Raw genomic sequence first — 15094 nt, 5'->3', positions numbered from 1 at the left:
GTTTTACTGTGCGAGAGCAGGAGCTTCACAGCACAACGGGAGGCAAATCACCCCCCCACCCCCCCCCCCCCCCCCCCCCCCCCCCCCCCCCCCCCCCCCCACCCCCCCCCCCCCCCCCCCCCCCCCCCCCCCCCGCCCCAAGACACTTTCTTTTTCTCCCCCCCTCCAAATACAAACTTATACATACAAACAACAAACTTACAGACGCACTCAAACAACAACTACATCTCTCTGCCCAGACCCGTATGCTCACACCCCCATCCTTAGTGCATTATTGTTTGCCACTTGGCCTTAAATTGTACCAATTTGTTTTTTGTGGTCTCCCATGCTATTTTAATAATAAATCATTCCATTTTTCCATTGTGTTCATGATGGCGGATTGATTGATTTCCAAGTTTTTAGTACATGTTTTTTTCAAGATGAGTGATGAATCGTCCAGCTCATTGGGTATCTCACTACACCACTATATGCAATGTCATGAAATATGCAGACAGATAGATTAAAAGTAAGTTTACATTGTAATACTTCTGACAGCCAACTTTCTAGCTCCGTCCAAACATTTTGGACTTCATAGCATTCCCAGAAAGCTATTAGTTTTACACTTAAGACATGACTCTGCTATTGTGCTGTAGACTTTGAGTTTTCTCTCGTGTATAATAAATTCTATACATTTAGTTTATACTGGATTAAACATACATTTTCGTTAAGTGTAATTTCGTTACTTGTGCTCCAACTTTCCCTCCATCTTGTGCTAACATCATTTGGTTTCAATAGTTTATTTTTCTCTAACTCAAATAAGATTCCTTCAAGGTTGCTCTGATGTCGAAAATATTTAAAATCGAAACGTTTTGATACACTACATGACCAAAAGTATGTGAACACCTGCTTATCGAACATCTCATTCCAAAATCCTGGGTATTAATATGGAGTTGGTTACCCCTTTGCTGCTATAACAGCCTCCACTCACTAGATGTTGGAACATCGCTGCGGGGACTCCATTCAGCCACAAGAGCATTAGTGAGGTCAAGCACTGATGTTGGGCGATTAGGCCTGGCTTGCATTCGGCATTCCAATTCATCCCAAAGGTGTTCGATGGGGTTGAGGACAGGGCTCTGTGCAGGCCAGTGAAGTTCTTCCACACCGATCTCGACAAACCATTTTCGTATGGACTTTGTCCACGGGGGCATTGTCATGCTGAAACAGGATAGCGCCTTCCACAAACTGTTGCCACAAAGTTGGAAGCATAGAATCGTCTAGAACAGTGGTTCCCACATTTTTTTTATAGTCCCGTACCCCTTCAAACTTTCAACCTCCAGCTGCGTACCCCCTCTAGCACCAGGGTCAGCGCACTCTCAAATGTAGTTTTTTGTAATTGTAAGCCTGCCACACACACACACACACACACACACACACACACACACACACACACACACACACACACACACACACACTATACGATACATTTATTGAACATAAGAATGAGTGTGAGTTTGTCACTTCCCATGAGCCGGGTTGTTACACAAAGAGCTCTTATAGGACCAGGGCACAAATAATATAATAATCAATAATTTTGCTCTTTATTTCGCCATCTTACATTTAAAACTTTATTTGTTAAATTAAAGTGTGAATAACTCACCACCGGTTAATGAGAAGGGTGTGCTTGAAAGGATGCACATAACTCTGCAATGTTGTATTGGAGAGAGTCTCAGACTTAAATAATTTTCCACACACAGTCTGTGCCTGTATTTAGTATTCATGCTAGTGAGGGCCGAGAATCCACTCTCACATACTGTAGGTACATGGTTGCAAAGGGCATCAGTGTCTTAACAGCACGATTTGCCAAGGCAGGATAATCTGAGCGTAGCCCAATCCAGAAATCTGGCAGTGGCTTCTGATTAAATACATTTTTCACAGAACCGCTTATTGCAATTTCGATGAGGCTCTCTTGTTCATATATCAGTAAGTGGACTGGAAGCAGGGAATGAAAGGGATAACGAATCCAGTTGTTTGTTTCATCAGTTTCGGGAAGGTACCTGCGTAACTGCACACCCAACTCACTCAGGTGCTTCGCTATATCACATTTGACATTGTCCGGAAGCTTGTTCATTTGCACACAAAAAAATCATACAATGATGGAAAGACCTGTGTGTTGTCCAACTTCTTAATCAGCCTCAATTTTGTCCCGCACATTGAATATAAATGGACTGTTTGAAAATGTGAATACATTTACATTTTTATTTGGCGTACCCCCAACGGCATTGTGCGTACCTCCATACCCAGTTTGGGAATGCCTGGTCTAGAATGTCACTGTTTGCTGCAGCATTAAGATTTCCCTTCACTGGAACTAAGGGGCCTAGCCCGAACCATGAAAAACAGCCCCAGACCGTTATTCCTCCTCCATCAAACTTTACAGTTGGCATTATGCATTGGGGCAGGTAGCGTTCTCCTGGCATCCCCCGAACCTAGATTAGTCCGTCAGACTGCCAGATGGTGAAGTGTGATTCATCACTCTAGCCGATGCTTGGCATTGCGCATGGTTATCTTAGGCTTGTGTGCTGCTGCTTGGGCATGGAAACCCATTTCAGTTCTTGTGCTGACGTTGCATCCAGAAGCAGTTTGGAACTCGGTAATGAGTGTTGCAACCAAGGACAGATGATTTATAAACGTTACATGCTTCAACACTCGGCGGTCCCGTTCTGAGTTTGTGTGGCCTACCACTTCGCGGCTGAGCCGTTGTTGCTCCTAAACGTTTCCTTTTCACAATAACAGCACTTACAGTTGACTGGGGCAGCTCTAGCAGGGCAGAAATTTGATGAACTGACTTGTTGGAAAGGTGCCATTGTATGATGTTGCCACGTTGAAAGTCACTGAGCTTTTCAGTACAGGCCTTTCTACTGCCAAAGTTTGTCTATGGAGATTGTATGGCTGTGTGCTCGATTTTATACACCTGTCAGTAACAGGTGTGGCTGAAATAGCCGGATCCACTAATTTGAAAGGATGTCCACATACTTTTGGCCATATAGTGTATATGTCGCAAGTAAAAGCCTTGGGTGGGGAGTTCATACAGTTCCAAGTCTGGAAGGTTCAAACCACCCTCAGATTTAGATGATGTAAAACTTTCCTTTTTATTCTATGAATTTTATTTGCCCACGTTAAGTCTTATGACTGAGTATACTTTTTTAAAGAATGTCTTCGGTGGGGTAGTTGGTATTACAGAAAATAAATACAAAACCTTTGAGCCATGCCATTCTTATTTTTATTTATGGAATGCATTTCAATTAACAGGTGTGCCTTGTTAAAAAAATAATTTGTGGAATTTCTTTCCTTAATGTGTTTGAGCCAATCAGTTGTGTTGTGACAAGGTAGGGGTCGTATACAGACGATAGCCCTTATTGGGTAAAAGACCAAGTCCATATTATGGCAAGAACAGCTCAAATAAGCAAAGAGAAAAAACAGTCCATGAGTTTAAGACATGAAGGTCAGTCAACCTGGAAAATTTCTAGAACTTTGAAAGTGTCTTCAAGTGCTGTCTCAAAAACCATCAAGCGCTATGATGAAACTGGCTCTCATGAGGACCGCCACAGGAAAGGAAGACCCAGAGATACCTCTGCGGCAGAGGATAAGTTCATTAGAGTTAACTGCACTTCAGATTGCAGCCCAAATAAATGCTTTACAGAGTTCAAGTATCAAACACATCTCAACATCAACTGGTCAGAGGAGGATGCATGAATCAGGCCTTCATGGTCAAATTTCTGCAAAGAAACCACTACTAAAGGACAACAATAAGAAGAGACTTGCTTGGCACAAGAAACACGAGCAATGGACATTAGACCGTTGGAGATCTGTCCTTTGGTCTGATGAGTCCAAATTAGAGATTTTTGGTTCCAACCGCCGTATCTTTGTGAGACGCAGAGTAGGTTAACGGATGATCTCTGCATGTGTGGTTCCCACCGTGAAGCATGGAGGAGGAGGTGTGATGGTGTGAGGGTGCTTTGCTGGTGACACCGTCTGTGATTTATTTATAATTCAAGGCACACTTAACCAGCATGGGTACCGCAGCATTCCTCAGCGATACTCCATCCCATCTTGTATGCGCTTAGTCGGACTATGATTTAGTTTTTCAACAGGAAAATGACAAAACACACCTCCAGGCTGTGTAAGGGCTATTTGACCAAGAAGGGGAGTGATGGAGTGCTGCATCAGATGACCTGGCCTCCACAATCACCCGAACTCAACCCAATTGAGATGGTTTGGGATGAGTTGGACCGCAGAGTGAAGGAAAAGCAGCCAACAAGTGCTCAGCATATGTGGGAACTCCTTCAAGAGTTGGAAAAGTATTCCAGGTAAAGCCAAGAGTATGCAAATCTGTCATCATGGCAAAGGATGGCTACTTTGAAGAATCTCAAATATATTTAGATTTTTTTCCCCCTACATGATTCCATGTGTGTTTTTTCATAGTTTTGATATCACTATTATTATACAATGTAGAAAATAGTAAAAATATAGGATAACCCTAGAATGAGTAGGTGTGTCCAAACTTTTGACTGGTACTGTATATAAATCTAGTAACTCTCTTGATAACCATCTTTGATAACCACTCACTTCCCTCTCATTTTGTGTGTGCGCGTGTCATCTCGCTCTTATCTGTGTGTGTGTGGTCTACTCATCTCATGGAGGTGAAGGACGGCAGAGGGAACTCTCTGACATCATTGACTCGGTGGTGCTTCTTTGTCTTCTGCTTATTTTCTCTTCATATTGCCCCGTTCTTTCCTTCTCCTCCATTTTCTTTGACCTGGCTGCTGCCGCTCACTCACTCAGATGCCAACCTGTCACAGTCACTGTTTTGCATGGCAGTGGGCGTCTGTTGCTGTAAGTATAACTGCCACCCCTACCACTCCCCACACTTCCTCCTTCCGACTCCTCTGCAGCTGACCTCTAACCCCTGACCCCACCCTCAGGCTACCACAGATAAGAGAGAGCCCCTGTCGTCCTCCACCTCCTCTGTGCTCTGGTTGAAGTGAGCCTGCGTCCAACTCCTCCCTCCACTCCATCTCATCTGTATGCTAGGCTAGCTCCTGGAGCATGCTTCTCAGTCTGTTAGTGCTGAGCGATTTGTAGTGCTTTTTGAGGTCGTTTCGGTTATTAAAAAATAACCACGGTTTTCGATTTTCGTTAAGATATAATTCAACATTAAATGCACTATGCATTATGTGGGTTGAATGCTGTAACAAAACAGAATACAACAATTAATAAAAGGCCAATGTTTGTGACCATTACTGCCTATTAACCATAATTTATTCACAATACTTTACTAAAATATTTCAGTTTGTTTTATGTGATGACTTTATTATTTAGTTCCAAGTCATCTCATCTCTATAGATCTGCTGCCTATGCTGTCTGACAAAATCACTATTTTAGTAGTTCTTTAAAGTCAATGAGGCATACTTTTATTACTGCTGAATACCAACTATCAATCACTTAGATTGTGTATTTTCAGGTAGATAACTCACAAAGCAACTGCTCTCTCTCGCACGTTCTTCTCTCTTCTCCCTCAGTGTCTGCCCCACACAGACTGGACAAATAGGCACGCAATGGATTATGGTCATTGTAGTTAATTACCACGTTTTCTGCGCTAAACCATGTGGAACATTGGCCTGTTGGAAACTAAACTCTACTAAATCGGCCAGTTCGGGCTTGATCTGATTTATTTCTAGAGAAACTGCACATTGAAACTGAACAAATAGAAGTTAAAGTAATTGAACAAATGTTGGTCAATTAGTTGTTTTAAAAAAMAAAAACAACGGACTTGTTGGTTAATTGCTCAGCACTACAGCCTGTTGAGGCTGAGTCCTACTTGCACACTCACAAATACTTTGGATTGTTCATCATCTTTATTTGAACTCCTAAATGGAGGATTTTAATATAATCACAGTGTTGATATGCCTTCAAACTAGGTTCTATGGATGGCTACTTGGTTGTGTTTATCACCTGTGAACGGATGAGAGACCTATAGATTGTGTTGGTGCATAGTTGAATATTTCCTTCAAACGAAACTAGAATGCTATTTCCTCATCCATAATTCCTGTTTGCAGTGTCTTGGTGTTTGTGTGTGGGCCTGACTCCCTCATGGTGGCCAGCCCATGATGGTTTAGGCATGGCCCCTTAGGCTCCTGTCTGTTTGTCCACCTCCTGTTTCATGGCTCACCAATGAAGGGCACTTATGAAACAGTGTCTCTCTCTCTCTAATCGCGCCCCCTGTTTGACCCCTGATTCCTTCTCTCCTGGTGGCTCTCCTGATCCCTGTGCGCTGGGTCACTGTTGCTCTGAGGGTGGGAACTTGTTTGTCTGATTACAGTAGAGATACTCTGCATCTGTTTCTCCCTCTCCTCTACTTATTTTTTCAATGTTTACCTTGCTCTTTTCTATCACTCTCACTCATCTTAAAAGAATGCTCCTGCTAATGGCTAGTCTCTACTGTTTGTTTACTTCAGAGTCTGACCTTCAAGGAGAAGATGACCAGTCTGAAGTTCAAGGAGAAGACCACAGACCTGGACACGCGTAGCCACAAGTACCTTCTGCTGGCTCTCGTCAAGCTCATCCATGCTGACCCCAAACTCATGCTACATGTTAGTGTTTGCTCTGTTTACTTTAGGACTCCTGGACAGAAATAATGTGTCTTTTGCTGTTTGATGATGGCCGTGTAACACAGTAGTTGTACTTATCCTTTAATTCTACATTTGTTGTGTTGCGATTTATCGTTAATTCCACTTCCTGGGTCAGATTTAGACAAATTAGCCAAGTGTTAGGTTAGAGACTTGTTAGAAAGTCTTAGGGCTCGAACACACCAATAGCGTTTGCCTGCCGAGAGTACTTTCAAACCGATTTTACATGTAGAATTGTGCGAAAAATGTCGGACGTCAACAGCACACTCAATAATCGGTAGAAGAACGGGAGATCCACATTCGGTGTGATGTGTGCCACCCTTTTAAACTGGTTTGGGATTTGCAAAGACTTTTAGGCAGACTAGACCGGGAAAGCCACTCTTGGCATGTTTGTACATTGCTGTGTAGTTGTATACGCGTTTGTTTAGTGTGTGTGTGTGTGTGTGTGTGTGTGTGTCAGAACCCGGGTAAGCAGGGTCAGGAGATCCAGAGCAGCACAGCAGAGCTGATCACCGGCTTGGTGCAGCTGGTGCCTCTGGCCAACATGGGAGAGTGTTCACAGGAGGCCATGGAGGTGAGCCCCATCTCTCTTTCTCTCGCTCTCCTTTTCTCCATTATGGTTACATTTTGCCACAGTAGCTAAAACATACTCCTTGTGTTCTCTTCCTTTTTATAGGCCCTCTTGGTCCTGCATCAACCTGAGGCCATAGAGCTGTGGAACCCAGATGCTCCCATTGAAACCTTCTGGGACATCAGGTAGCCTCAGCCCTCCTTTTTATCTACCTTGTTTTATAGATGTTCTCTTACCTTAGATGCCAGGTAAAATTGAGTGTTCGTTGGTGCTGATTGGTTAGCACAGATGGAGGTCACCAGTTTGACTGTGATTGGCTGTTGTACCCTACAGTTCCCAGGTGCTCTTCTTCATCTGTAAGAAGCTGGTTGGCCACCAGATGATCAACAGTACAGAGATCCTTAAGTGGCTGAGGGAGATCCTCATCTGCAGGAACAAGTTCCTCCTCAGGAACAAGGTGAGCCACAGTGTTGTGGGTTTTGTAGTCCTTATACCTGTGGGTCTCATCCAGGAGGGCACAATGTTATAGAATGTTCAGAATTATATTTAGGCATATTTATTTGTCTTTTTGAGTAAAGCAAAAAGGTAGCTCTATGCATGACATGTTGTATATCTATAACATTCAGAACCCCCTCCTGAACGTGACCTTTGTTTCACTAATCTCCATTGTTCTAACCCTTCTGTCCTGTCTTCCTCCCCCAGGAGCGGGCCACGGTGGGCAGCGGCATCCCGATCTGCAGACAGGCCCAGACCAAGCTGGAGGTGTGTCTCTACATGTTCCTGTGGAGCCCTGACATGGAGGCCGTTCTGGTGGCCATGTCCTGCTTCAGACACCTGTGTGAGGAGGCTGAGGTCCGCTGTGGCGTGGACGAGGTCCCGGTCCAGACCATCCTGCCCAACTACAACACCTTCATCGAGTTTGCCTCCGTCAGCAACATGATGTCCACAGGTTAGTAGTGAATGAACGTGCTAATGACCTATAACCTGGAGTTGACGGTGCTGTGTCTTATGGTGTATAGACAGAGTACCACCTCTAGAGGGCAGTCACAGCATGAGAGCTAAGCAGGTGATGACGTCGGGGCTGTCTGAGGCCAAGGCTCCTGTCATGGTGTGTTTGTGTGTTTTCAGGCCGGTCAGCCCTGCAGAAGAGAGTGATGGCTCTGTTGAGGAGGATCGAACATCCTACTGCAGGAAACACAGAAGTGAGAGTGGCCTGCTGCTGTGCTTCTGTTCATACCCAGATGCTTCAATATGGAAGAATGTTTGTGAAGCACGATATTCACATCAACTCAACATTTGTTTTGTTTTATAATCTTCCCCATAGGCATGGGAAGACACGCATGCAAAATGGGAGCAGGCGACCAAATTAATCCTCACCCATCCCAAAACTAAGCTAGAGGATGGCCAGGTAAGCAGACATCCATGAGCCTGTTCTTATGCATTCTCCTTACGCACATCAAAATACACTTCACAAATTATTTGGTTGTGGATTGATCTTGCTCCTATCTGTGTCCAGGAGTGGATCAACATGACTGGCTTCCTGTGTGCTCTGGGAGGTGTGTGTCTGCAGCAGCGCAGCGCCCCAGGCCTGGCCACCTACAGCCCCCCCATGGGGCCTCTCAGTGAGAGGAAGGGCTCCATGATCTCCATGGGCTCCTGTGAGGGGAACACGGAGACGCCCCTGGGCCGCTTCCTGGACCGCCTGCTGTCCCTCATGGTTTGCAGCCATGAAAAGGGTGTTCAGATCCGGACCAATGTTAAGGATCTGGTGGGCCTGGAGCTCAGCCCAGCTCTCTACCCCATGCTCTTCAACAAACTGAAGAACAGCATCAGCCGCTTCTTCGACGCACAGGGGCCGGTGAGAGGAACACATACACATGTACAGTGAAAAGGGTTGTACCTGTAAATCCAAAGACACTGTTAACCTGTGTGGTAAAATGTATAATTTTTTGTATCTGTTTAGGTTCCCATCAATGACACTAACACCCAGTTTGTGGAGCAGACCATTGCCATCATGAAGAACCTACTGGACAACAACACTGAGGGCAGCTCAGAGCACCTGGGACAGGCCAGCATAGAGACCATGATGCTCAACCTGGTCAGGTAAAAGCCTTCGCTCCTCTCCTCCATGGCATGCTTATCCTGGACTATGAGACCGTTGGTGCTGTGAGTACACTGCCCACTCTCATTCTCCCCATGCCCTGTGTTGTGTTGGCAGGTACGTGCGTATCCTGGGCAACATGGTGCATGCCATCCAGATGAAGACCAAGCTGTGCCAGCTGGTGGAGGTGATGATGGAGAGACGAGACGACCTGTCCTTCTGCCAAGAGATGAAGTTCAGGTGAGAGATCGAGACGACCTGGCCTTCTGCCAGGAGATGAAGTTCAGGTGAGAGATCGAGACGACCTGGCCTTCTGCCAGGAGATGAAGTTCAGGTGAGAGATCGAGACGACCTGGCCTTCTGCCAGGAGATGAAGTTCAGGTGAGAATGTCCTCCTGGAGTCTAGACTGTCAGTCAAACATGTTCTGTACTGTCCAGGTTTACCGCAACATATCAACTGATACGGAGTAATACAAAGACCATGACGTTGCATTTACATACAGTCAAATAATGTCCATTTGTCCCTGGCAGGAATAAGATGGTGGAGTACCTAACAGACTGGGTGATGGGCACCTCAAACCAGGCGGCTGATGATGATGTCAAGTGTCTTACCAGGTACTGTACTACTACCCCCCCCCCCCCCCCCRRCTTGACTGCAATCCTGGACAAGCTCACTGAGGGGAGTGAGCCTCTAGGTCATACACTCCCCCAGGTTAGGTGCAACATCAGAGATGACATACAATGGTTCCAGACACTACCCCACATATCTTTTCTCAGACCTTATCTCCCCCAAGGAGGGAGTGACTGGCTCACAGACATTGTGGAGACAAGTACATGGTTACCCATCAATCACACCATCCCTTCACATGGTTTAGAATAGGTAAAGACACATTCACATATGAAGACAATGTTCTCTCCTGTGCTCTAATCTTTCTGATATGCTGCATAGCACCAGAGACATGTGAAAGACAAGCCTGACTTCTCCCCTCTCTGGGCCCCAGGTTACTAAGCCCAAGCTGAGGGAGGAAGTGCAACTGCCAACACCAGAGTCCGAAGGGATACATTCTTATAATAAGCATATTATGCAGATAAGACATCTTAATTATCTATGTTACCTAACTAATTCTGATTCTTCCGCCACAGTCCTCACAGTGACCGTACGTACATATCCCAACAAGAAGCCAGGAATTACAGGCACCAATTTGGATGCTTATAAGAAATCCTGCTATGCCCTGCAACAAACCATCAAACAGACAAAGTATCAATACAGGACTAAGATCGAATCCTACTACACCGGCTCTGACGCTCGTCAGGATGTGGCAGGGCTTGGAAACTATCACGGATTACAAAGGGAAACCCAGCAGAGAGCTGTCCAGTGAAGCAAGCCTACCAGACGAGCTAAATGCCTTTTATGCTAGCTTCGAGGCAAGCGACACTGAACCATGTATGAGAGCACCAGCTGTTCTGGATGAGTGTGATCACACTCTGTAGCCGATGTGAGTAAGACCTTTAAACACGTTAACATTCAGACGGATTACCAGGACGCGTAGTCAGAGCATAGGCTGACCATCTGGCAAGTGTCTTCACTGACTTTTTCAACGTCTCCCTGACCCAGTCTGTAATACCCACATGTTTAAAGCAGAAAATAATAGTCCCTGTGTCCAAGAACGCCAACGTAACCTTTCTAAATGACTACCGCCCCGTAGCACTCACATCTGTAGTCATGAAATGCTTTGAAAGGCTCACATCAACACCATCATCCCAGAAACCCTAGACCSACTCCAATTTGCATACCCCCCAAACAGATCCACAGATGACACAATCTCTATTGCACTCTACACTGCCCTTTCCCACCTGGACAAAGGAACACCTACTTGAGAATGCGGTTAATTGACTACAACTCAAAGTTCAACACCATAGTGCCCTCAAGCTCATCACTAAGCTAAGGACCCTGGGACTGAACACCTCCCTCTGCAACAGGATCCTGGACTTCCTGATGGGCCGCCCCAGGTGGTCAGGTTAGGCAGCAATACATTCGCTACACTGACCCTCAACACGGGGTCCCATCAGGAGTGCGTGCTTAGCCCCATCCTGTACTCCCTGTTCACCCACGACTGCGTGGCCGCCCACGACTCCAATACCATCATCAAGTTTGCCGATGACATGGTGGTGGACCTGATCAACGACGATGATACCACCTATAGGGAGGAGTTCAGAGACCTGGCAGTGTGGTGCCAGGACAACAACCTCTCCCTCAATGTCGGCAAGACAAAGGAGCATCCGACCGCAAGATGCTATAGAGGGTAGTGCATACGGCCCAGTACATAACTGGGGTTGAACTCCAAGCCAAAAGTTAACCGACTAGCTACCTGTACTAAATTAACCAAATAGCTACCTGTACTAAATTAACCAAATAGCTACCTGTACTAAATTAACCAAATAGCTACCCGGACTATCAGCATTGAACCTTTGACTCTATGCACCCACACTGGACTCTACCCACACACTTGCACTTACTGACACTCCATCAGATATATATATATATATATATATATATATATATATATATATATATATATATATATATATACACACGCTGCTGCTACTGTCTATTATCTATCCTGTTGCCTAGTCACTTTACCCCTACCTATACAGTATGTACATATCTACCTCAATTTCCTAGTACCCCTGTACATAGACTCGGTACTGCTACCCCATGTATATAGCCAAGCTATCATTGCTCATTGTGTATTTATTCCTCATGTTACTTTCTTAATTTTCTTTTTTATTGTATTCTGGGTCATTGTGAAGTAAGCATTTCACTGTTAGTCTAAACCTGTTGTTTACGAAGCATGTGAAATTAAAATGTGATTTGATCTGACCTCTAACCCCTGAACTATGCTTTGTGCTGTGTGATATACAGGGACCTGGACCAGGCCAGTATGGAGGCGGTGGTGTCTCTGCTAGCTGGCCTGCCCCTCCAGCCTGAGGAGGGAGATGGAGTGGAACTGATGGAGGCCAAGTCCCAGCTCTTCCTCAAGTACGTCAGCTATCCTCTCTTTACTCACTGTTACTATTGAAGTTCATTACTTATGCAATGTGGCTTACGTCATAAAGTGTTCTAAATGAGAATGAGTAGAGTATCTTTCTCCTTCTCCTCCTCCTCCCAGGTACTTCACCCTGTTCATGAACCTGCTGAATGACTGCAGTGAGGTGGAGGATGATGGGCAGCAGGTGGCAGGGAGGAAGAGGGGCATGTCTCGACGCCTGGCCTCCCTCAGACACTGCACCGTCCTGGCCATGTCCAACCTCCTCAACGCCAACGTGGACAGTGGCCTCATGCACTCCATTGGTCAGTCTGGAAACCTAACATATCAACTTATCAGGAATGAGGCTTAGGCTCACTCTTTGGTTGGCTGCTTCATGTTTAAAGTGCTTAACATGTGAAATAAGATGTAATAGTGGAAGTGGCTTTAATTAGATCTCTGTTCATTACATATAATTCATCATTAGTGTAGGGTTGTTAAAACAATACTTGCCCATGGTCAATGTTCTTCCCTCTTGTCAGACTTAGGTAAGATTACAATACATGTCTCTCTCTTTCTGTGTGTGTGTAGGTCTGGGCTACCATAAGGACCTGCAGACGAGGGCCACCTTCATGGAGGTGCTGACTAAGATCCTGCAGCAGGGGACAGAGTTTGACACACTGGCAGAGACAGTGCTTGCTGACCGTTTTGAGAGGCTGGTGGAGCTGGTCACCATGATGGGAGACCAGGGAGAGCTGCCTATTGCGATGGCTCTGGCCAACGTAGTGCCCTGCTCCCAATGGGTATGTAGTCTATTCACCACCCACTCTCCTTTCTCTGGGACCTGACATCTTTACATTTATATTACACCTGGGGGTGAAAATTGAATAACTTTTAAAACAAATAGTGTTCACTGTTTTAGCTTATATTACACAACTGTACCACACTGAGATTGTTGAGGTATGAATGAATGCGCTAGTGTTGCGCCAGTGCTGTGCCAGTGTTGTGTAGATTGCAGGTGTCAGAGTGTGAGCTGTGTCAGTAACAATTAATTTCTCATGTCAGGATGAGCTGGCGCGGGTGCTGGTGACTCTGTTTGACTCACGCCACCTCCTCTACCAGCTGCTGTGGAACATGTTCTCCAAGGAGGTGGAGCTTGCTGACTCCATGCAGACACTTTTCAGAGGAAACAGTCTAGCCAGTAAAATCATGACCTTCTGCTTTAAGGTACACAACATGACTGGCCCAGGCATGAAAATGTGGACAAACTTTTTTTACTATGCAAAATACCCCTGCTCTCTGACAAAGGATATGACACACTACAGTTGAAGTCAGAAGTTTACATACACTTAGGTTGGAGTCATTAAAACTTGTTTTCTCCACAAATTTCTTGTTCACAAACAATAGTTTTGGCAAGTCGGTTAGGACATTTACTTTGTGAATGACACAAGTAATTTTTCCAACAATTGTTTGCAGACAGATTATTTCACTTATAATTCAATTCCAGTGGGTCAGAAGTTTACATACACTAAGTTGACTATGCCTTTAAACAGCTTGGAAAATTCCAGAAAATTATGTCATGGCTTTAGAAGCTTCTGATAGGCTAAMTGACATKATTTGAGTSAATTGGKGGTGTACCTGTGGATGTATTTCAAGGCCTACCTTCAAACTCAGTTCCTCTTTGCTTGACATCATGGGAAAATCAATAGAAATCAGCCAAGACCTCAGAAAAACAATTGTAGACCTTCACAAGTCTGGTTCATCCTTGGGACCAATTTCCAAACACCTGAAGGTACCACTTTCATCTGTACAAACAATAGTACGCAAGTATAAACGCCATGGGACCACGCAGACGTCATACCGCTCCGGAAGGAGACGCGTTCTGTCTGCTAGAGATGAATGTACTTTGATGGGAAAAGTGCAACTTAATCCCAGAACAACAGCAAAGGACCTTGTGAAGATGCTGGAGGAAACAGGTACAAAAGTATCTATATCCACAGTAAAACGAGTACTACACTGCTCAAAAAAATAAAGGGAACACTTAAACAACACAATGTAACTCCAAGTCAATCACACTTCTGTGAAATCAAACTGTCATTAGAACAACTGATTGACAATACATTTCACATGCTGTTGTGCAAATGGAATAGACAAAAGGTGGAAATTATAGGCAATTAGCAAGACACCCCCAATAAAGGGTGGTTCTGCAGGTGGTGACCACAGACCACTTCTCAGTTCTATGCTTCCTGGCTGATGTTTTGGTCACTTTTGAATGCTGGCGGTGCTTTCACTTAGTGGTAGCATGAGAGCGAGTCTACAACCCACACAAGTGGCTCAGGTAGTGCAGCTCATCCAGGATGGCACATCAATGCGAGCTGTGGCAAGAAGGTTTGCTGTGTCTGTCAGCGTAGTGTCCAGAGGATGGAGGCGCTACCAGGAGACAGGCCAGTACATCAGGAGATGTGGAGGAGGCCGTAGGAGGGCAACAACCCAGCAGCAGGACCGCTACTCTCGCTTTTGAGCAAGGAGGAGCACTGCAGAGCCTGCAAAAATGACCTCAGCAGGCCACAAATGTGCATGTGTCTGCTCAAACGGTCAGAAACAGACTCCATGAGGGTGGTATGAGGGCGGTATGAGGGCCGACGTCCACAGGTGGGGGTTGTGCTTACTGCCCAACACCGTCAGGACATTTGGCATTGTGCAGAAGAACACAAAGATTGGCAATTTCCTCACT

General features: G+C 45.3%; 1 protein-coding gene across 2 annotated transcripts in view; it reads left to right on the top strand.

The window, feature by feature from the left end:
* Positions 1–15094, top strand: part of nf1b (neurofibromin 1b) — a 71180-nt gene that overhangs the window by 17419 nt on the left and 38667 nt on the right. For both annotated transcript variants that reach the window (XM_024013354.2, XM_024013353.2), the window contains exons 13-27: positions 6492–6626; positions 7123–7236; positions 7339–7418; positions 7567–7690; positions 7936–8182; positions 8362–8435; positions 8558–8641; positions 8750–9091; positions 9197–9336; positions 9452–9574; positions 9866–9949; positions 12258–12374; positions 12505–12686; positions 12952–13163; positions 13426–13587. In XM_024013354.2, the coding sequence (XP_023869122.1) occupies positions 6492–6626; positions 7123–7236; positions 7339–7418; positions 7567–7690; positions 7936–8182; positions 8362–8435; positions 8558–8641; positions 8750–9091; positions 9197–9336; positions 9452–9574; positions 9866–9949; positions 12258–12374; positions 12505–12686; positions 12952–13163; positions 13426–13587 (2220 nt within the window). The remainder of the gene's footprint in view (positions 1–6491; positions 6627–7122; positions 7237–7338; positions 7419–7566; positions 7691–7935; positions 8183–8361; positions 8436–8557; positions 8642–8749; positions 9092–9196; positions 9337–9451; positions 9575–9865; positions 9950–12257; positions 12375–12504; positions 12687–12951; positions 13164–13425; positions 13588–15094) is intronic.

Source organism: Salvelinus sp. IW2-2015, linkage group LG20, assembly GCF_002910315.2.
Source record: "Salvelinus sp. IW2-2015 linkage group LG20, ASM291031v2, whole genome shotgun sequence".
Taxonomy (NCBI): domain Eukaryota; kingdom Metazoa; phylum Chordata; class Actinopteri; order Salmoniformes; family Salmonidae; genus Salvelinus; species Salvelinus sp. IW2-2015.
Note: the sequence above shows the minus strand (reverse complement) of the source record. Positions and strands in the feature narration are given on the sequence as shown.